The sequence below is a fragment of the Hesperophylax consimilis genome, unplaced genomic scaffold (genome assembly GCF_061612785.1).
Source record: "Hesperophylax consimilis isolate HC1 unplaced genomic scaffold, BYU_Hcon_1.0 scaffold_39, whole genome shotgun sequence".
NCBI lineage: Eukaryota > Metazoa > Arthropoda > Insecta > Trichoptera > Limnephilidae > Hesperophylax > Hesperophylax consimilis.
This window is the reverse complement of record NW_028301269.1, coordinates 407,329-429,591: the sequence shown is the minus strand read 5'-3', so window position 1 is coordinate 429,591 and position 22,263 is coordinate 407,329. Positions and strand designations below refer to the sequence as shown.

The 22,263-nt window shown below is 39.9% G+C and overlaps 1 protein-coding gene across 2 annotated transcripts in view; it reads right to left on the bottom strand.

Moving 5' to 3' along the window:
* Nucleotides 1–522: 522 nt before the first annotated feature.
* LOC149408994 (chymotrypsinogen B-like) overlaps nucleotides 523–22,263 on the bottom strand; it is a 44,399-nt gene continuing 22,658 nt past the window's right edge. For both annotated transcript variants that reach the window (XM_089650255.1, XM_089650254.1), the window contains exons 4-10: nucleotides 20,777–20,956; nucleotides 13,951–14,107; nucleotides 13,567–13,782; nucleotides 11,891–11,985; nucleotides 7,805–7,970; nucleotides 5,919–6,073; nucleotides 523–658 (exon numbers count right to left, since the gene is read on the bottom strand). In XM_089650255.1, the coding sequence (XP_089506381.1) occupies nucleotides 563–658; nucleotides 5,919–6,073; nucleotides 7,805–7,970; nucleotides 11,891–11,985; nucleotides 13,567–13,782; nucleotides 13,951–14,107; nucleotides 20,777–20,956 (1,065 nt within the window). In that variant the 3' untranslated portion in view covers nucleotides 523–562. The remainder of the gene's footprint in view (nucleotides 659–5,918; nucleotides 6,074–7,804; nucleotides 7,971–11,890; nucleotides 11,986–13,566; nucleotides 13,783–13,950; nucleotides 14,108–20,776; nucleotides 20,957–22,263) is intronic.

The following is a 22,263-nucleotide window of genomic DNA, read 5'->3' as shown; positions in this document are numbered from 1 at the left end:
ATATTTCTTTAGGTTATTACCAAAAATGTCAATGTTGTAAAATTTTGTTTTATATTGTGCACATATTCTAGGAATTGGTGATTTTTTTCGAATGTTTGTTCTACACGAGGGTAGATAAAATAAATGAGATTGTCGGGTTGATCTAGACGGAATATGAAGATATATTAAATTGGTAAGTTTTGGTGAGTCCAGACCATTATTTAGGATTTTAAACAATAAGATTTGATCAAAAATTAGACGTCGTGTTTGGAGGCAGTTGAAATTATGAAATTTAATGGATTCTGTATAATTTGAGAAGTGTAAGTTTAGTTTATAATTTATGTGTTCTTTCTATTCTTTCGATATAGGCTTGGTATAAAGGAGTCCAGATCGGTGTACAGTGTTCCAAGTGCTAGCGAGTATATGAGGTGTAAAGGAAATATAGAGTGTTTATGTTGTGGAAGAATAATATTAGCTGTGCAGTACTTGTGGTATTAGCCAGAGGAATATAAGTTCCTTTACTAAGAATAATCAATCCGTCCTACAAGTAAGTAAGTAAGGGCGCTGTAACTTACTCTGGAACTTACCTTGGCAGACTGTCCCAGCCATCCGCCCTGGTAAGGAGCCAGCGCTCACTTACCAGGTACACTGGTAATCCCCTCCGTAAGGATAACAATCCCTGGAAAAACACAATATCTGTGTTATAATAATAATACAATTCACATTATATTTAAGAAATATATTTTTATACTTTTATGTCAACCCCTCAGGCCTCTGGCATATTAAGAGATATATTTACTAAAGACGCTGGTGTTGAAATAATCTTTCAAATTCTTTTGTTAGAAATAAACGTGTTATTTTTGAAATATTCAGATTTTTATTCCAAACATAAACTCTGAACAAAAATTATTGATTAAAATAATTTTGTTTAGTAATTCATAGTGGGGAAAAAGTAATGTCACAATGTGAATGTGCCATAGTTTTCGCAAATGGCGTCAAATGTGGTTGTGTTTTGACATTTATGTTGCAGACAGATAGAGAATTAGTTGGCTATAAGCAATGAAGAATGAGGAATTATTGTTAATGCTTATTTGACCAATTTCCAGTCTGGTTTTAACGCAGCGAAAATTTCGTCGTCGTATTCGCCACGGCAACCGTAACTAGTGAGCACTACAGACAGATGTTAATTTTATTTATTTATTTATTGGATGATTTATATAGCGCCGCTTTTGTGAGATATCACCTCAGGGGCGCTTAACAGTTAATGCAGATATTACAAAAAAAATATAAATATTACAAATTGAAATTGAAATTAAGTTAAATAAAATGAAGTACAGAAACAGGTGACACGAAGATGGAGAATCTGCTGCAAGAATCCTATGTGGTGAGGAAACTGGACCAGCTGCTGCAGCAAGAAAGTGCACCGCGTCCACCAACAGTGCCAGCACGAGGTTCGTCATCCGTCCAGGCATGTGTCTGCTGCTAATAGAGCGCTGACACAATGTCCTCTCATGGATTCCAGACCTTGGCAGCACCGCTGTGACATTCGACGAAGGTAGAGGATGGAGACTCTGCAGCAAGAATCCTTGGTGGTGAGGAAACTGGACCAGCTGCTGCAGCGAAAGAGTACACCGTGCCCACCAACAGTGCCAGCACGAGGTTCGTCATCCGTCCAGGTATGTGTCTGCTGCTAATAGAGCGCTGACACAATGTCCTCTCATGGATTCCAGACCTTGGAAGCACCGCTGTGACATTCGACGAAGGTAGAGGATGGAGACTCTGCAGCAAGAATCCTTGGTGGTGAGGAAACTGGACCAGCTGCTGCAGCGAAAGAGTACACCGTGCCCACCAACAGTGCCAGCACGAGGTTCGTCATCCGTCCAGGTATGTGTCTGCTGCTAATAGAGCGCTGACACAATGTCCTCTCATGGATTCCAGACCTTGGCAGCACCGCTGTGACATTCGACGAAGGTAGAGGATGGAGACTCTGCAGCAAGAATCCTTGGTGGTGAGGAAACTGGACCAGCTGCTGCAGCGAAAGAGTACACCGTGCCCACCAACAGTGCCAGCACGAGGTTCGTCATCCGTCCAGGTATGTGTCTGCTGCTAATAGAGCGCTGACACAATGTCCTCTCATGGATTCCAGACCTTGGAAGCACCGCTGTGACATTCGACGAAGGTAGAGGATGGAGACTCTGCAGCAAGAATCCTTGGTGGTGAGGAAACTGGACCAGCTGCTGCAGCGAAAGAGTACACCGTGCCCACCAACAGTGCCAGCACGAGGTTCGTCATCCGTCCAGGTATGTGTCTGCTGCTAATAGAGCGCTGACACAATGTCCTCTCATGGATTCCAGACCTTGGAAGCACCGCTGTGACATTCGACGAAGGTAGAGGATGGAGACTCTGCAGCAAGAATCCTTGGTGGTGAGGAAACTGGACCAGCTGCTGCAGCGAAAGAGTACACCGTGCCCACCAACAGTGCCAGCACGAGGTTCGTCATCCGTCCAGGTATGTGTCTGCTGCTAATAGAGCGCTGACACAATGTCCTCTCATGGATTCCAGACCTTGGAAGCACCGCTGTGACATTCGACGAAGGTAGAGGATGGAGACTCTGCAGCAAGAATCCTTGGTGGTGAGGAAACTGGACCAGCTGCTGCAGCGAAAGAGTACACCGTGCCCACCAACAGTGCCAGCACGAGGTTCGTCATCCGTCCAGGTATGTGTCTGCTGCTAATAGAGCGCTGACACAATGTCCTCTCATGGATTCCAGACCTTGGAAGCACCGCTGTGACATTCGACGAAGGTAGAGGATGGAGACTCTGCAGCAAGAATCCTTGGTGGTGAGGAAACTGGACCAGCTGCTGCAGCGAAAGAGTACACCGTGCCCACCAACAGTGCCAGCACGAGGTTCGTCATCCGTCCAGGTATGTGTCTGCTGCTAATAGAGCGCTGACACAATGTCCTATCATGGATTCCAGACCTTGGCAGCACCGCTGTGACATTCGACGAAGGTAGAGGATGGAGACTTTGCAGCAGCAACCACTGGAGCAACCACTCATGGCACTTCAGGCAACGATGGAGATTTTGAAACACCAATTTCCGGACTGTGTATCTCCCGTTTAGGCCATTTGAACTACCCGGCCAGATTTCCAGATCAAACGGATTTCTTCCTTTGTGGCTTTTTGAAATCTCGCTTTTACAACAACAAAGCACAAACCTTGCATGTCTTGAAAGCCAACATTGCAAAAGAAATCACAAATTTGGAGCCAGATGTTTTGCGAGCAACAATTCAAAGAAACCAAATCAGGAGGTGGTCATTTGACCGATATCATTTTTTCAACTTATTGTCATCAATTTTACACCTTCAAATAAACTTTTCGTGAAAACAGAGTCAAATTTTTTCCTTTAAAATGGCAGCCAATTCACTTTATGGTATTACTTTTGATCCACGTGTATTGTAAACATTACTGTCCTCTCATTTTTTGTCATTTCCATACACAAGCAAATGCTTTCAATGGAAGAGTAGTAAAAACACCCAAGATGTAAAATGAATTATGTACCATGTAAACATATTATTAAAAATAAAAAATAATTACAAAAAAAAAAAAAAAATTCATATAAAAATAATTCATAAAAAATAATTCATAAATTTTTCTCAAATTACGATCGGAACGAAGTTGACTGACTTTCAGATTTGAATATAAAGCGTAGTGTTTTCTAAGTAAGAGAGACACAATGATTTCTATAAGACTTCGTTCTTGGTTAGATTTGAATATAAAGCGTAGTGTTTTCTAAGTAAGGGACATGCAATGATTTCTATAAGACCATATGAGCAGTTCCAAAAAACGAACAAAATATTATTAATATTACAAATTCAAAAACATTTTTGCTTAATATTAGCGCAGACCTATGAAAAATATGTTTTTACTTAGTTGTAATTTTTTAACATTTTTAAGTCTAGTATAACCTTTAAACTTATTTCTATGACATTAAGGACACTTTACAATACATCTAAAACTTATTCTTTATAGTATTTAGGCATTACCTAAGGCTTTTAGCTTCTTTAACATCTGTCGGTAGTTCATTCATCTTAAATCCTCTAAAACAGAGATTATTTTTGGTTCCCGACAAAATTGTTTTTGGAAGTCTAAAATCTCCACAGTTTCTCGTGAGGTAGCCAAGTATTGCGATAAAATTTACATTCTTAAACATGTGTTTCGGGAGCATCTTATTTAGCTAAAATATAAATATTAGGGTATTGTAAATTATTCGCTGTCTCACACTTAAAATACCTACAGAGATGTGCAAAATGGGTACCCAAAACCATTTGAAATGCAAAATGGAAATGGGTCAAAACTTTTAAATTTGAAAATGCAAAATGGTTTTTAGAAAAGCATTTCAAATGCAAAATACCTATTTTCAAAATGCATTGAAAATGCAAAATGGTTTCTCAGGTCAAACAATTAGAATAATTGTAGAATTTTTAAACAAATTTGTCATTTAATAATGGACATCAATGTAGAACAAACGTTATACATGATGGTAAATCCAAAAACACCACGACTACAGATTATGAAACCACAAAAAATTTGCGCGGGACTAATGTTGCCAACGTTAAAACATAGAAACTGCTATCCAACATTTAATATTACAGCGTCATGGCCCCATGTTCAGTATTTTTACAGGGGAGCAACTTGACAAATGTAAATTATCTCTCATAGCGAGGTTGAGGACCGACTGATATATATATTTTTTTTATACTAACTCCACACCCTGAAGAAAATAATTTCCCTCAGGGCCTATGTCATCTTTGGGGATGCTGTGTGGAGGGTCTTTTTGTGGAGAGGAAGGAGTGAACATGGGTCTTGAAGAGTCCCATGTTGTAGGAGGGAGGAAACACAGAGGCCGGCAGTTCGTTCCACAGCCGAGCTGTTGAACTTAAGAACGAATCGTAGAAGCGACCCGTTCTCATGTGACAAATGTCAACCGTGTACAAATGTTGGGCGCGCGTTTGGCGTGTATCCCGACTACGCACCGGTGCCGAAGGGCTAAATGATGCTAGTTCCTCAGAGCATCTTCCATTGTAATACCGATAGAACAAGGACAGCATACCTACCTGACGCCTGTGCTCTAAAGATTGCAGTCCGCTTGTTAAGATTGGGGAATCTATCAAACGGACCGCCCGTTTCTGCACAGAGTCAAGGGTTTTTTCCAGGTATTTAGGGGCTCCGGACCAGAGATGGCTGCCAAATTCGAGAGTAGGGCGCACTTGCGATTTGTACAGGGTCAGCAGTTGTGTACTATTAAAGTATCTGCGGGCCCTGTACAGTACGCCCAGCTAAATTATGGTATGATATTTGGGGCTTATGAAAAACAGATGAGTGGAGACAGTAGGAAGAATGTTGCAAAAAAGCATTTAAAATGGAAAATGCATTGAGAAAAGCATTTAAAATGCAAAATTGAAAATACCCATTTTGCATTTCCATTTGAAATGGATTTATTTGAAATAAAGCACATCTCTGCATACCTAGTTGTTTCTGCATATTAATTAGCTTAGAATACCTACTACAATTCAATTCTGCTCGCATACCTATATTTTTTTTTCTCATTAAACTTGTAATCACAATTTTACAAGTGTGTATTTTGTACCTTCTTTAAAATGGATTTCATCTATTTACTGTCAATATCTCCTGTGTAATACATATTCTCCTATGCACACTGCATCATGTATCACTTCTATGTAAAAGCCTTTTTAGGCGTATATATATATAAATAAATAAATATTCAGTGCTAGTTATAAACGTATTTTTTAAACGTTCACTTTTTTGTTCATCAATTTGACTAAGGGAAGGGGTGGGGGGCAGCTGTCCCCCCCCCTCCTCCTGACAACATTCATGTGTTCTACTATTATATTGTTATTTCACAAGTATATAACTCACGTATTGCTGGATTCCCTCGGGACTAGCTTTTTCAAGACGGACCATGCTGTGCTGTGACATGTATTCGTTTGGCTTGGGTCCGCACAAGTCCTCCCTGCTCCATCTGGACCCGTTCCGCTGGCATGGGTGCAGCCTCTCCCCCAGATCAACGCAGTCTGCAAGCAACGACGCAACATTCTTTTTATATAATCATATTATAAAGGACTTACCTTATTTAATGGAAATTTTCTTTGCATGAATAACTTATTTTAATTTTTAATATAGTTATTTGTAAAAATAGTGTGTGGGAGATGCTGTAATGATTAGAGAAGATATGCATTATGCCCCCTTGATCTACACAAGTATCATTACATGAATCTCTAGCTGCTGATTATACAAAACTCAGCATTATTTAATTTTACATAAAATAAACCAAAACTTAGTACGAAAAATTAGTCAACTTGCCAACCGTGGCACTCTGCGCTTTTAAAATTAACTGGCTTAAAATAATATCATAACCAAAAAAAAACGATTAAATCACTCTGTTTTAAAAAGCAGTTAAATCGTTGTTTTGCATCTGATTCATTATATAATTCATATTATAATGGTGTGCAAATGTTCATCGGATTTTGCAGTTAACAAAAGACTGAAAATAAGACACCCTTTGCCAGTCAACTAAACAAACGCATTGTCTCTGGCTTTCGCAACGTTCAAATTGATCGTGAAGATAGAGAAATACTTGAAATTGGTGAAGAAATTTATTTAATGTGTACAAATCAGACGTTGAAAGCTAAAGGACCATGTATGTATAATATAACATTAGTGCTATGTATGAAGATGTAACTAGACGGCCATGTATGTAGATATAACTAGAGGGCCATGTATGTAGATAAAACTAGACGGCCATGTATGTATATTTAACGCGATTACTCGATGAGCTTCTACAATAATAGTAATATTTAATGACATGGTATTTTTATATCTGTGTGTGTGTGTCTTCCAGGGCGAATTCCTGGAGCTAGACTTTAGACAATGCCCTCGGGATGGGCGAATGGAATACGTATGTATCAGTGTGTGAGTCTTCCAGGGTGAATTCCTGGAACTAGACTTTAGACAATGCCCTCGGGATGGGCGAATGGAATACGTATGTATCTGTGTGTGAGTCTTCCAGGGTGAATTCCTGGAACTAGACTTTAGACAATGCCCTCGGGATGGGCGAATGGAATACGTATGTATCTGTGTGTGAGTCTTCCAGGGTGAATTCCTGGAACTAGACTTTAGACAATGCCCTCGGGATGGGCGAATGGAATACGTATGTATCTGTGTGTGAGTCTTCCAGGGTGAATTCCTGGAACTAGACTTTAGACAATGCCCTCGGGATGGGCGAATGGAATACGTATGTATCTGTGTGTGAGTCTTCCAGGGTGAATTCCTGGAACTAGACTTTAGACAATGCACTCAGGATGGGCGAAAGGAATACGTTTCAGTCTTCCCGAGCTAAAACCTGGAACAAAAATTTGTTTAATTTGTAATGATTTCTTCTTTGTGAGCCTTTTGGCGTCCAGCTTTGTGCATAGTTATCCCTCAAATATGATCATATTTGTTGACATATAGCGGTCCTCTTACGTATGTAGCATGCAGTTCTCTTCAAATCGTCAGCCCATCTCGTCTGTGAGTGACTTCTGCTTCTCTTTCCTAACCACGGACACCACTCGATGAAACTGAGATTCCAGCGGTCATCTGTCACATGTCAGCTCCACTAGAGGAGGGAGATGGTGATGATAATGTTGGCCAGCTTGGACTTGCTTTTGTGACACGATACATAATAATATGATGGAGGCAATAAGTCATCTCAAGTGTGTGCATTATTATTAGAGCCAGAATGAATGCAGAGCAATGCAACTTACAGTCGTTGGCCTTTGAACCAGTCTTCCGCTGGCTGACAGTAGAAAGGGGCAGAGGCGGGCAGGTCTCCACAGGCTCCACAGACTCCACAGGCTCCACAGACTCCCCAGGCTCCACAGACTCCACAGACTCCACACAGCAGATCTTTGGACTGGAGGGCGAGCAGAGCTGGGAAAAGGGACACTTTTGTATACATGTTTATTTTCCACATCAAAGATTTCTACAACTTTAATTTTAAAATCTTTAAACGTTTGGTTTTAACTTCGTTACTTTAAATTAGGTTTGGTAAGTAGGATTCTTTTCTTTCGAGAGAAATGTGTTCGGGGCTAAAGTTGATATTAATTTTAATTAAATGATTTCAAAAAATGTGGAATAGATTGGTACTCGACGGATGGACTGTAATTTTTAACGAGAAAATACGACTAAACAATGGTGTTTATCAAAAGAAAACTAGGAGTGGGAAAGGAGGCCTTTACCTTGTTAATATTGTTGCTACAATTGGAATTTCTGATGTTGGTTTTGAATGTTATGTGGGCACTTTAGTTTATAAATGTACATCTAGTATTGTTTTTCAACACGAACGGTTTTTTGATCACTCTCGAGAATATACAATATTTATTTACTGTATGATTATTTGGGCTGATAATTCATACGGTTTTCTGATAATTATTATGAGAGGGCGACAAATATGCAACGATATGCAACAACGATAAAAATTACATAAACAAATGACAATTGATTTTGCTTCTATTTTCAAAAATCTTCTTGCTTTTTTTTCAGAGGTAAAACCTTATGGAAATGGAATAATAAAAAGAAGATGGCAATTTAGGTGGGTACTGGATTGTCGGAATAGCCATAAAAGTGTTATTTTGTCTTATTCTAATTATTTTATATATTATTTCAAAATCTGGAATGTATTGCATTGCTCTATCGCTGCATAAATTCTGGAATAAACTTATATTATTATATCACTATGGGCCAGTTGTTACTTCACAGAACTGAAATAATAACAGAACATGAATGTAACTTTCACAGAACTTGACTTACCGTTCAAATTTCATGAAATGTTCAAATTTGTTAAACAACCCGTCCTTAGTATTTGGTGATGATCTGGCTTGTAATCACACAGACCATCAGGGAATATTTTAATTCCCTATGAAAAAAATGGATTGATTATTAAATTCACTCTGCAGGAGAAGTAACACCTTATAAACCAGCCACCAAAATACATAAAAACAGAAGACTCACCAAAAAATATCACTCGCATTGAGTTTAGTTTCGGCAGCAGACGGCAAATTGGCACAATAATATTTGAATTCGCACTATGAGATTATATTATGACAACCAGCTCTCAAGAGAGTAGAATTTTTAATAAAGATGAATTAGCACATTGTAATTCCAAACGTACTGCCACATTATTGTGACAAAAATATTTTAATCCTTTTATCTTAAATCCACCAAACAGAGTGGTGCCCTCTTTTGTCAAATGATATAATTCGGAAGAATCCATCTGATTAATGCAAAGATGACTGTAATTATTATTTTTATAAGCAATAATTATTAGCCTGAAACACTCATCCACATTGAAAAATCTCCTGATAAAAGATACATGACGCCAACCGTCATGATGCATTACGTCCCGTTGGCGTCATGTATCTTTTATCAGGAGATTTTTCAATGTGGATGAGTGTTTCAGGCTAATAATTATTGCTTATAAAAATAATTGTTACCCTTTGTGCTATGCATAAAAATCTTGTCTTAAACAGTAGTTTACCAAAAAAAAAATAATGACTGTAATTCATTATCACATACCTGCAGAGCAAAATCTATCCAAAACTGACCAGAGATGTCTCTTCTGTCCATTTTTTTTTTATTTTAAAATTTAATTCAAACTAATTTTAAGTCGATTGCTTCTCCAGTATTTTTCAAAGTTTGCCAGGAGGGAATTATACCTTTCGTCATTAGATGTGTTTGAACATCGAAAAAAATCTCTTAAAATCTGCTGATATAACAGAAGCAATTATGTTTTGTTTCGTAATCTGGCACTATCACGTTACTTTCTAGTAACATGATAGTGTGAAAAAATCAAAACCCTTTTATTTGCTTTCACAGGGTTAAATTTGTTTAAACAACTAACCAATTACTCAAACATTTTTCGGTTTTCATTTTTTTAACTACCGACCACCAAAGAAACAGACGTACTTTAGCACTAAGGTGTACCGTGTTCCGTATTCCGTGGTATTCCGTGATTCTAAGATATCACGGAAATCTTATATATTTCTTTAAAAATCTAATTAATGTGGCAAATAAAAAATACACGAAAAAAATTACGCTTTATGTCATTCTCGTATTGAAAATGGATTTATAGGATGGGGATCTGCTGCATATAAGTATATACATAACTTGAACACCATTCAAAAAGGAATCATAAAGACCATACTGAAAGTTCCCCATAAGAACGCCTTCAATTGAAATTTTCAATAGTTTTGATGTACCAAATGTACAGCAAATATATGATCAAAATATACTAAATCCTCTACATCAGACAAGGTCAAATCACAATGACAGAAACAATATATCAGGTCATAAAACCACATTCAACGACAAAGAAATAATATTTATTTTTCAACGAAACTCCACAACATCCTTCCCCCTGATATAAAACGAGTAGAAAATTTGATTGATTACAAATTAAGAATAAAAATCTGGCTAAAAGAAATGAATGAAAAAACTCTAAAAACTAAAACTAATAAAATAAAAATGAATAACTTAAGTCCGCCTCAGCACAGGTTACCCTAGTGAGGAAAACTAAGAAATACAATTTACTATAAATATATTTAACATCATATTTTTAATTTACAATTTTTAAATAGTCGCTACAATAAAAAATAACTTTCTAACCTTAATATTATTTTAAATAAAATATTTATATTAAAGGTTTCATTAGCTATGAGTTTTTTTAAAATATCGACCGGCGAAGAGAGAGTCGGGCAGATCGTCAATTACGCTATTAATATCTTTCAAGTGTGATTATATATTATCTAAGTAGTATTTGAAAGAGGTAATACCGTGCTTTGTATTTGCATCCAAAAGTTTACTATACACTTAAAATTGTAATATATTCCAAAAAGCTCCCCTCTTATATGAATTTTTATAATGTTTTTCGGGGTGTTAAATGGTCTAATAAAAATGGTAATCAAAACTGTTTTTTCATGTTATTGTGCACATTTAGATAATCTTTGTCTAAAAAAAAATGGAAAATCCTAACTAGGAGGTGAAAAATCAAATAAATAAAAAAATAATATGTGTTAGGGAGAAAAAATAAATAAAATACAATTTGAAACTTACAGAAAACTGAGGGAACCTAAGTCAAGTGTAAGTTTAGTAAATTTGCTTTTCATACGAACATTTTATCTGTTTTTTAAGTTAATTCTCCCGAGGTATCTAACATGTGCCAAATATTACTTATTTTTGAAGTTGTCGTTAAAAGAAACACTATTTTAGAAACTAGGTAAAATTGTCTTTAAATATTTGCATTTGATAAAACATTGATCTTTCTAAAAAATATGTTTTTATTATTAAACATAAAAATGTTAACAAAAAAACTTACCAGGACTTGACTCGGAAAGTTCATAATTTTGAAAGAAGTCGATATTTATAAAACATATTCCTTTTGTGTGGGTAATAAGTAATAAAACTGTTACCTCGCTATTTATACCATTTATACAATAAAAATATATTTAAAATTTTTTAGCTTTCAACTGTCAATGAAAAAATGACGAAATTCATAAACATGCAGTTTGACAAGTTTTAAAAATTTTATCCATGTAATAACGTATAAATATTTGATACAATCTATGAAGAATCATTATTTATCTTTCCAGTGAAGAACATATCACATATCTACGCATTATAGAAAAAAATAACTTTAATAATGTATGTACCTGGTCAGATCTGTCCTTCAGAGGGTATAATGGAATATGATGTTTGTGGCCAGTAATGTCCTTCCGAGGTTTGAAGGGTTATTGCATGAATTAATTGACGCTTAGTTCCGATCTGGTGGTCGCTAATATCTGCTAATATGGTACCTGTGGCAGAATTCCAAGGGAAGCATCTTTCTTTGCTGCCGGGCACTCGGAGAACTCGCGGCAGACACCGGTAGACCCCTTCAGCGTGCAGCCTTCTGCAACATCCAAAACATACAACTGTCAATCGGGGGAAGGTAAACAATCACCGAAATATCACTCCAAACTCCGACTTACCCAGTTTCGTATTACATACTACCAGAGAAGCATAAGTAGGAGAACCAAGAGTTAGATTGGCATCCAGGCATCGCCAGTCGGAAGCCTCTGCAAGCCAAATCCTTCATCACCACCATACATCAAATAATGGTTTAAATTGGTCATCCCTGCTGATATTTAAAGCAAATACTAGTCCCACTGTCATTCCACCCATACGTCTCGGCGGAGCCAACCTGACAATTTGCAGCGAAATAAAATATTTGGGGCATGTCATCACCGATGACCTAAATGATAAAAAATACATAGAACGTCAAAGAAGAGTACTGAGTGTGCGAGCTAACATGCTTGCCAAGAGATTCAACAAATGCAGTCCTCCGATGAAGAAGTAACTTTTCCAAACATATTGTATGAGCTTCTACACTAGCGAGCTATGGACGACATACACACAAGGCGTCATGAACACACTCCGAGTACAGTACAACCACGCATACAGAGCCCTATTTGGCCTCCCCTGGCGATGCAGCGCCTCACAGATGTTCACCGAAGGAAGGGTGCATGGGTTCGCTGCTTTGATGCGCCACAGAATAGCCGGGACGAGTCAGCGCTACCAGAGATCGGACAACACTCTTGTCCAGGCCGTTGCCCAGTGGCAGGGAGCGCCTCTACACCGGAGATGGAGAATTTCACTCAAGCCATTATAAAGTCCTAATGTGCACATCAATGTATTGAATTTTTATTTATTATTTTTATTTTTATTTATTTCTTTATTCATTTTTATGTATTAACTTAAATGTAAACTTTTATGGCAGGCAGAGCATTGCACACACCGCTCTGTCCAGCTGAAATAAACATCTTACAACTTCCGATTTAGTTGTCCGGGTTAAATCTTCCCCAAAGGAAAAACTTAACCCTTCCACTCACTTTTCCACAAATGATCATCTAGTCAATCAACATTATGTAATTGCATTATATAAGCAAAATAAATACAAAACAATACAAGAACAACACGTCAACTCACCAGAGATCAAATGGGAAAATAATTCACCGACTCCAGATATTTTCATATCAGAGGGTTCGGCTCGGTAGAACTTCTAACAGGGCCTATAAATCCTACTGATCCCTCAACATAAATATTTAAAAAGTCTTTTGTTATCCTACATGTATTCAAAATGACCGACTTTTGCATCTTTATATATAATTTTTTTGAAAGATCTAATACGCCTAAATTTATTATTATTATTATTATTATTAAAGGAAATATGATGTTTTCATTTAATAAATTAGCGTGGTAATTGAAAACGGTGTGAGAAAGAAAAAAAATGTGGATCAAAGTTGTTTTAAATTGGTTTCAACTAATTTTTGTCATTTTAAAATGTTTAATTCAGAAAAAACGGCAAATTCAAGTTGAAAAAAAAATACGTTAAAATAGCGGAAAACGTAAATTTCATCATAAAATGTCAATAAGTTACAGTCTCTGAGACTCGATTGATATTTATTTATTAGAATTTACAAAATGGAATTACCTCGTGGCTGAAGATCGTCCAAATTTTTGGAGAGCCAAACTTGGTGCCGGAATAAATTTGTGTACAGGGCTACTACGTTTATTTTGCAGCGTTCAGTCAGGTCTCTGGAAGACGGTGCGTTACTAATTACGGCGCGGAGGTACCAGCGCTGGGGACTTGTGTTCTCCAGTGGGAACACCAGTCCGCCCCCACTATCTCCCGGGCACACGGCTGATCCTGGAAGGGAATTGAAAGTGCTGGTTATGCAGGGTTTAATGGTGTGGTGACTTGCAACTGCAGGGGAACTAGTAAGTTGAGCAGAGTGTCAAGATGTGTAGATTTCGTGGGAGGGTGACGGGGGGTTTTATTATAATTAATTGACAGTGTGGGTATTAGTGAACTTACCGTTTTTGAGTCCGGCGCATATCTTGTCTTGGGTTAGGTACGACGTGTATGAGGATGGCAGTTGCTGGATGCAGTCCACACGCCCCACCACTGGGATGTTCAGGAATTTTAGGCTTTCTGACGCGTTACCCGCTTCAGTGAGCCCCCAACCCGCCACCTGCAGAAGAAATTGATAATGAAAAATAGAACATTTCTTCAACATAGGTTCAGAAGCATCTATAGCCCCCAGTAACGCCAGGTAGGCACGAAACCTACTTTTTTATAAGTGCGATAAATGGATATTTTTTATAAAAGTTAAGAAACGTATTAATGAGAGGTTAGGTTGGGTGGATAATGGCTAGGTTGTCTTTCTAGGTTCGGACAAGACCTCAGTCCAGGTAACACCAGCTGCACCACTATTAAAAAATATGCTTTGCCATACACTGCCTGAACTAGTCTGCACCGTGTACATTCAAAATAACAGTTAACTACTTCTTATATACAAGTCTTTATACGGCAACTTGTTATGTTATTTCTGTTCCTTAATTAAACATTTGTGCGTCTTGATTGAAGACTTACTAATTATTATTTAATTATTGAAGACAATATTAGCGATTTCTAAACGAAAATCTAAAACAGAAAAATCAGAAAAGGATACGGTCACATCTAGAACCTAGGACCCTTGCCTTGCCGGGGCACCGCTCTACCACTGAGCTAATGGGACCCTATCCCCTTCGGTCACTTTTAACTGTATCATACTTCGAATAAGAACTACCAACATTGTCTTCATTTTTTCACCATTTTTATTGGCAAACTATCTTTTTGTATGATCGCAAGATTCAACCCGAACTAAATGCAATCTAGACAGCGTCTTTTTAGATAAACCTGTCTTTTTTATTTTTTTTTAATTTTTTTAATGTGCGACATCTATTGACTTTTTTGCAAGTCTAGGATGAATGTTTATTTTTTGGAATAACTTTATTGAGTTAAACCTCAAATTGTAATATTAAATTATTGAAGACAATATACCTCCATGCCTAACTGTACACTGCCTCCAGGCCTAACTGTTGACTGCCTCCCGGCCTAACTGTAAACTACCTCCATGCCTAACTGTACACTGCCTCCGGGCCTAACTGTAAACTACCTCCATGCCTAACTGTACACTGCCTCCAGGCCTAACTGTCCACTGCCTCTGGGCCTAACTGTACACTGCCTCCAGGCCTAACTGTACACTGCCTCCATGCCTAACTGTACACTGCCTCTATGCCTAACTGTAAACTACCTCCATGCCTAACTGTAGTCTGCCTCCGGGCGTAACTGTAAACTACCTCCATGCCTAACTGTACACTGCCTCCAGACCTAACTGTAAACTACCTCCATGCCTAACTGTAGTCTGCCTCCGGGCGTAACTGTAAACTACCTCCATGCCTAACTGTACACTGCCTCCAGACCTAACTGTAAACTGCCTCCATGCCTAACTGTAGTCTGCCTCCGGGCGTAACTGTAAACTACCTCCATGCCTAACTGTACACTGCCTCTAGGCCTAACTGTACACTGCCTCCAGACCTAACTGTAAACTACCTCCATGCCTAACTGTAGTCTGCCTCCGGGCGTAACTGTAAGCTACCCCCATGCCTAACTGTACACTGCCTCCAGGCCTAACTGTACACTGCCTCCATGCCTAACTGTACACTGCCTCCAGGCCTAACTGTTGACTGCCTCCCGGCCTAACTGTAAACTACCTCCATGCCTAACTGTACACTGCCTCCGGGCCTAACTGTAAACTACCTCCATGCCTAACTGTACAATGCCTCCAGGCCTAACTGTCCACTGCCTCTGGGCCTAACTGTACACTGCCTCCAGGCCTAACTGTACACTGCCTCCATGCCTAACTGTACACTGCCTCTATGCCTAACTGTAAACTACCTCCATGCCTAACTGTAGTCTGCCTCCGGGCGTAACTGTAAACTACCTCCATGCCTAACTGTACACTGCCTCCAGACCTAACTGTAAACTACCTCCATGCCTAACTGTAGTCTGCCTCCGGGCGTAACTGTAAACTACCTCCATGCCTAACTGTACACTGCCTCCAGACCTAACTGTAAACTGCCTCCATGCCTAACTGTAGTCTGCCTCCGGGCGTAACTGTAAACTACCTCCATGCCTAACTGTACACTGCCTCCAGACCTAACTGTAAACTGCCTCCATGCCTAACTGTAGTCTGCCTCCGGGCGTAACTGTAAACTACCTCCATGCCTAACTGTACACTGCCTCCAGACCTAACTGTAAACTGCCTCCATGCCTAACTGTAGTCTGCCTCCGGGCGTAACTGTAAACTACCTCCATGCCTAACTGTACACTGCCTCCAGGCCTAACTGTTGACTGCCTCCCGGCCTAACTGTAAACTACCTCCATGCCTAACTGTACACTGCCTCCGGGCCTAACTGTAAACTACCTCCATGCCTAACTGTACACTGCCTCCAGGCCTAACTGTCCACTGCCTCTGGGCCTAACTGTACACTGCCTCCAGGTCTAACTGTACACTGCCTCCATGCCTAACTGTACACTGCCTCTATGCCTAACTGTAAACTACCTCCATGCCTAACTGTAGTCTGCCTCCGGGCGTAACTGTAAACTACCTCCATGCCTAACTGTACACTGCCTCCAGACCTAACTGTAAACTACCTCCATGCCTAACTGTAGTCTGCCTCCGGGCGTAACTGTAAACTACCTCCATGCCTAACTGTACACTGCCTCCAGACCTAACTGTAAACTGCCTCCATGCCTAACTGTAGTCTGCCTCCGGGCGTAACTGTAAACTACCTCCATGCCTAACTGTACACTGCCTCTAGGCCTAACTGTACACTGCCTCCAGACCTAACTGTAAACTGCCTCCATGCCTAACTGTAGTCTGCCTCCGGACGTAACTGTAAACTACCTCCATGCCTAACTGTACACTGCCTCCAGGCCTAACTGTACACTGCCTCCATGCCTAACTGTACACTGCCTCCAGGCCTAACTGTTGACTGCCTCCCGGCCTAACTGTAAACTACCTCCATGCCTAACTGTACACTGCCTCCGGGCCTAACTGTAAACTACCTCCATGCCTAACTGTACAATGCCTCCAGGCCTAACTGTCCACTGCCTCTGGGCCTAACTGTACACTGCCTCCAGGCCTAACTGTACACTGCCTCCATGCCTAACTGTACACTGCCTCTATGCCTAACTGTAAACTACCTCCATGCCTAACTGTAGTCTGCCTCCGGGCGTAACTGTAAACTACCTCCATGCCTAACTGTACACTGCCTCCAGACCTAACTGTAAACTACCTCCATGCCTAACTGTAGTCTGCCTCCGGGCGTAACTGTAAACTACCTCCATGCCTAACTGTACACTGCCTCCAGACCTAACTGTAAACTGCCTCCATGCCTAACTGTAGTCTGCCTCCGGGCGTAACTGTAAACTACCTCCATGCCTAACTGTACACTGCCTACAGACCTAACTGTAAACTGCCTCCATGCCTAACTGTAGTCTGCCTCCGGGCGTAACTGTAAACTACCTCCATGCCTAACTGTACACTGCCTCCAGACCTAACTGTAAACTGCCTCCATGCCTAACTGTAGTCTGCCTCCGGGCGTAACTGTAAACTACCTCCATGCCTAACTGTACACTGCCTCCAGGCCTAACTGTTGACTGCCTCCCGGCCTAACTGTAAACTACCTCCATGCCTAACTGTACACTGCCTCCGGGCCTAACTGTAAACTACCTCCATGCCTAACTGTACACTGCCTCCAGGCCTAACTGTCCACTGCCTCTGGGCCTAACTGTACACTGCCTCCAGGTCTAACTGTACACTGCCTCCATGCCTAACTGTACACTGCCTCTATGCCTAACTGTAAACTACCTCCATGCCTAACTGTAGTCTGCCTCCGGGCGTAACTGTAAACTACCTCCATGCCTAACTGTACACTGCCTCCAGACCTAACTGTAAACTACCTCCATGCCTAACTGTAGTCTGCCTCCGGGCGTAACTGTAAACTACCTCCATGCCTAACTGTACACTGCCTCCAGACCTAACTGTAAACTGCCTCCATGCCTAACTGTAGTCTGCCTCCGGGCGTAACTGTAAACTACCTCCATGCCTAACTGTACACTGCCTCTAGGCCTAACTGTACACTGCCTCCAGACCTAACTGTAAACTACCTCCATGCCTAACTGTAGTCTGCCTCCGGGCGTAACTGTAAACTACCTCCATGCCTAACTGTACACTGCCTCCAGGCCTAACTGTACACTGCCTCTGGGCCTAACTGTACACTGCCTCCAGGCCTAACTGTACACTGCCTCCATGCCTAACTGTACACTGCCTCTATGCCTAACTGTAAACTACCTCCATGCCTAACTGTAGTCTGCCTCCGGGCGTAACTGTAAACTACCTCCATGCCTAACTGTACACTGCCTCCAGACCTAACTGTAAACTACCTCCATGCCTAACTGTAGTCTGCCTCCGGGCGTAACTGTAAACTTCCTCCATGCCTAACTGTACACTGCCTCCAGACCTAACTGTAAACTGCCTCCATGCCTAACTGTAGTCTGCCTCCGGACGTAACTGTAAACTACCTCCATGCCTAACTGTACACTGCCTCTAGGCCTAACTGTACACTGCCTCCAGACCTAACTGTAAACTACCTCCATGCCTAACTGTAGACTGCCTCCGGGCGTAACTGTAAACTACCTCCATGCCTAACTGTACACTGCCTCCAGACCTAACTGTAAACTACCTCCATGCCTAACTGTAGTCTGCCTCTGGGCGTAACTGTAAACTACCTCCATGCCTAACTGTACACTGCCTCCAGACCTAACTGTAAACTACCTCCATGTCTAACTGTACACTGCCTCCAGACCTAACTGTAAACTACCTCCATGCCTAACTGTAGTCTGCCTCCGGGCGTAACTGTAAACTACCTCCATGCCTAACTGTACACTGCCTCTAGGCCTAACTGTACACTGCCTCCAGACCTAACTGTAAACTACCTCCATGCCTAACTGTACACTGCCTCTAGGCCTAACTGTACACTGCCTCCAGACCTAACTGTAAACTACCTCCATGCCTAACTGTAGTCTGCCTCCGGGCGTAACTGTAAACTACCTCCATGCCTAACTGTACACTGCCTCTAGGCCTAACTGTACACTGCCTCCAGACCTAACTGTAAACTACCTCCATGCCTAACTGTACACTGCCTCCAGGCCTAACTGTACACTGCCTCCAGGCCTAACTGTACACTGCCTCCATGCCTAACTGTACACTGCCTCTATGCCTAACTGTAAACTACCTCCATGCCTAACTGTAGTCTGCCTCCGGGCGTAACTGTAAACTACCTCCATGCCTAACTGTACACTGCCTCCAAACCTAACTGTAAACTACCTCCATGCCTAACTGTAGTCTGCCTCCGGGCGTAACTGTAAACTACCTCCATGCCTAACTGTACACTGCCTCCAGACCTAACTGTAAACTGCCTCCATGCCTAACTGTAGTCTGCCTCCGGGCGTAACTGTAAACTACCTCCATGCCTAACTGTACTCTGCCTCTAGGCCTAACTGTACACTGCCTCCAGACCTAACTGTAAACTACCTCCATGCCTAACTGTAGTCTGCCTCCGGGCGTAACTGTAAACTACCTCCATGCCTAACTGTACACTGCCTCCAGACCTAACTGTAAACTGCCTCCATGCCTAACTGTAGTCTGCCTCCGGACGTAACTGTAAACTACCTCCATGCCTAACTGTACACTGCCTCTAGGCCTAACTGTACACTGCCTCCAGACCTAACTGTAAACTACCTCCATGCCTAACTGTAGTCTGCCTCCGGGCGTAACTGTAAACTACCTCCATGCCTAACTGTACACTGCCTCTAGGCCTAACTGTACACTGCCTCCAGACCTAACTGTAAACTACCTCCATGCCTAACTGTACACTGCCTCCAGGCCTAACTGTACACTGCCTCCAGACCTAACTGTAAACTACCTCCATGCCTAACTGTAGTCTGCCTCCGGGCGTAACTGTAAACTACCTCCATGCCTAACTGTACACTGCCTCTAGGCCTAACTGTACACTGCCTCCAGGCCTAACTGTAAACTACCTCCATGCCTAACTGTACACTGTGCATATGATTCCTGCGCATTTTTTACCAATTCATTGCACATTTCAACTACGAGGGTGGAAATTAATTCTGTATCCTTATTAATTACCTTTATTAAAATAATCTGCCATGAGTTGTCACAGTTAATGATCAAACGTCACAATAGAATATAATTGGTTGTGTTTTCACCTCACATTCCTACCAGATAATATATTATATTTATTGTTTTTGTGTTTAATTCGTAGAACTCCATTTAATTTTTTTTATTTTCCAATTGTATAATTTGGCCAATATTGGCCATTTTCCATTTAGGCCATTTTCGGCCTCGAAAGCCGAAACAGCTGTAACAATAACAAAAACCAAAAAATACTTGCAGAACTTGATAATTATATTATTAAATTTGACTTCAATTAAATTTAAAAAAAAATACTAGATAATAATTTTAGAAAATTTCAAAACAAAAAAAAAACATTTTCTAATATCTCTCACACCAGAGAAGGTATCTTTAATCTTGTCTATGTTATTTGTATCATACCAATACTGTCCTCTTATGAAGAGGAAGAAATGTCTGCCATCAGGCACCTTGTCAGTAAAAGTGAACGATGTCACTTACTAGTTGGACAATTGCTACGTCGCGTCGTCTTGTCAGTTTTGGATAAGTCCACAATACAGTTGATACTAAGACTGCCCCACTATTAAATAAGACAATTACCTTGCCCACACTGCCTGGACTGGTCTGCCTGGTGTACATGTCCATGTCTGCCAGGTCCAGGCAGACGGTGTGCACCGTATCAGTAAAATTGAAGGCAGTCATTAGCTGCACTATGGCGACGTCATCTTGCCAGTGTAAAGCATCCCCTCCGTATTCCTCCGGTAGCCGAATTGCTCGCACCTGCAACATTAAACAAATATATAAATTATAGGAAAGTCTGCAAATTAGTAAACATACATAATTCAAAAGTACATTTTTAACCCTATTTTAAACTCTAGACGTAATGTCAATAAGACAACTTTACGCCAAAACTGCTCTCCTACATCTAATCCATAATAATCTTCATATTACAAATCAAGCAGTAAATGTAGTAACCAGAGAAGCTGTATCAAATGGACAAATTACTCGCACGTGTATTGACCATATATTTGCCAAATTTAGAGGCAAGAAAATAACAGCTTGCGTCTGTGAAAATAATATTGCCGATCATTTTATCACTGCTATTAATATAAAATGTCATAAACGTCAGGTAGACTTTGCAAATAAATATATTCAAAACATCTCACAAAGGGATATTGATAGACATATCAGAGATTATAACTGGAGTAAACTTATAGAGGATAAGGATTGTATTTCATTATATGAAAAAATAAAATCTTTATTTAATAAATTTTACAAGAGCAGTTCTAAAACGATAGTGCAAAAACCGAAAACACGACCTTATGCAATAAATGAATGGGTAAGCAGTGAATTATTATGTCAAATAAATAAAAGGGATAAACAATATAAAAAATGGAAAAGTACACCAACAAACAAAACATATGAAACAGAATACAAAAAATCACGAAACCTTGTCAATAAACTTATAAATAAAGATAAAACTAACTACTATAATAATAAATTTAAAAACTGTTTTAATGATACAAAAAAAAACCTGGGATGTGATAAATAATATTTTAGGACGTAAACCCAAAAACGATTGTGATGAAACAATAACACGATATATGTTAAAAGATAGAACTGAGGATTCTGTGTCAAATGATTTTGTGAATTACTTCTCGGATAGCATCAGCAACATGTTACATAAATGCAATCACAAAGCTACTAATATTGTACTGGAAGAACTGCCTCACAGTTTATTTATACCAAGAGCTACTATAACTGATATTGAAAACATTGTTAAAAAAATGAAAAACTCTAAAAGCACAGGTATTGACAATATAAGAATGTTTGATTTAAAAAGAAATATAAAAACTCTTGGGCCAATAATTACTCATTTAATCAATACGATAATAAAGCAAGCAAAAATTCCACAAGAATTTAAATGTAGCATTACTAGACCAATATTTAAAGGTGGAAAACACATTGAACTGGGAAATTATAGGCCTATTAGTATACTACCTGCGTTAGAAAAAATTCTCGAAAAATTTTTATCAAATAAATTAAATAATTATATTGAAAAATTCGCTATCATAGATCCAAATCAA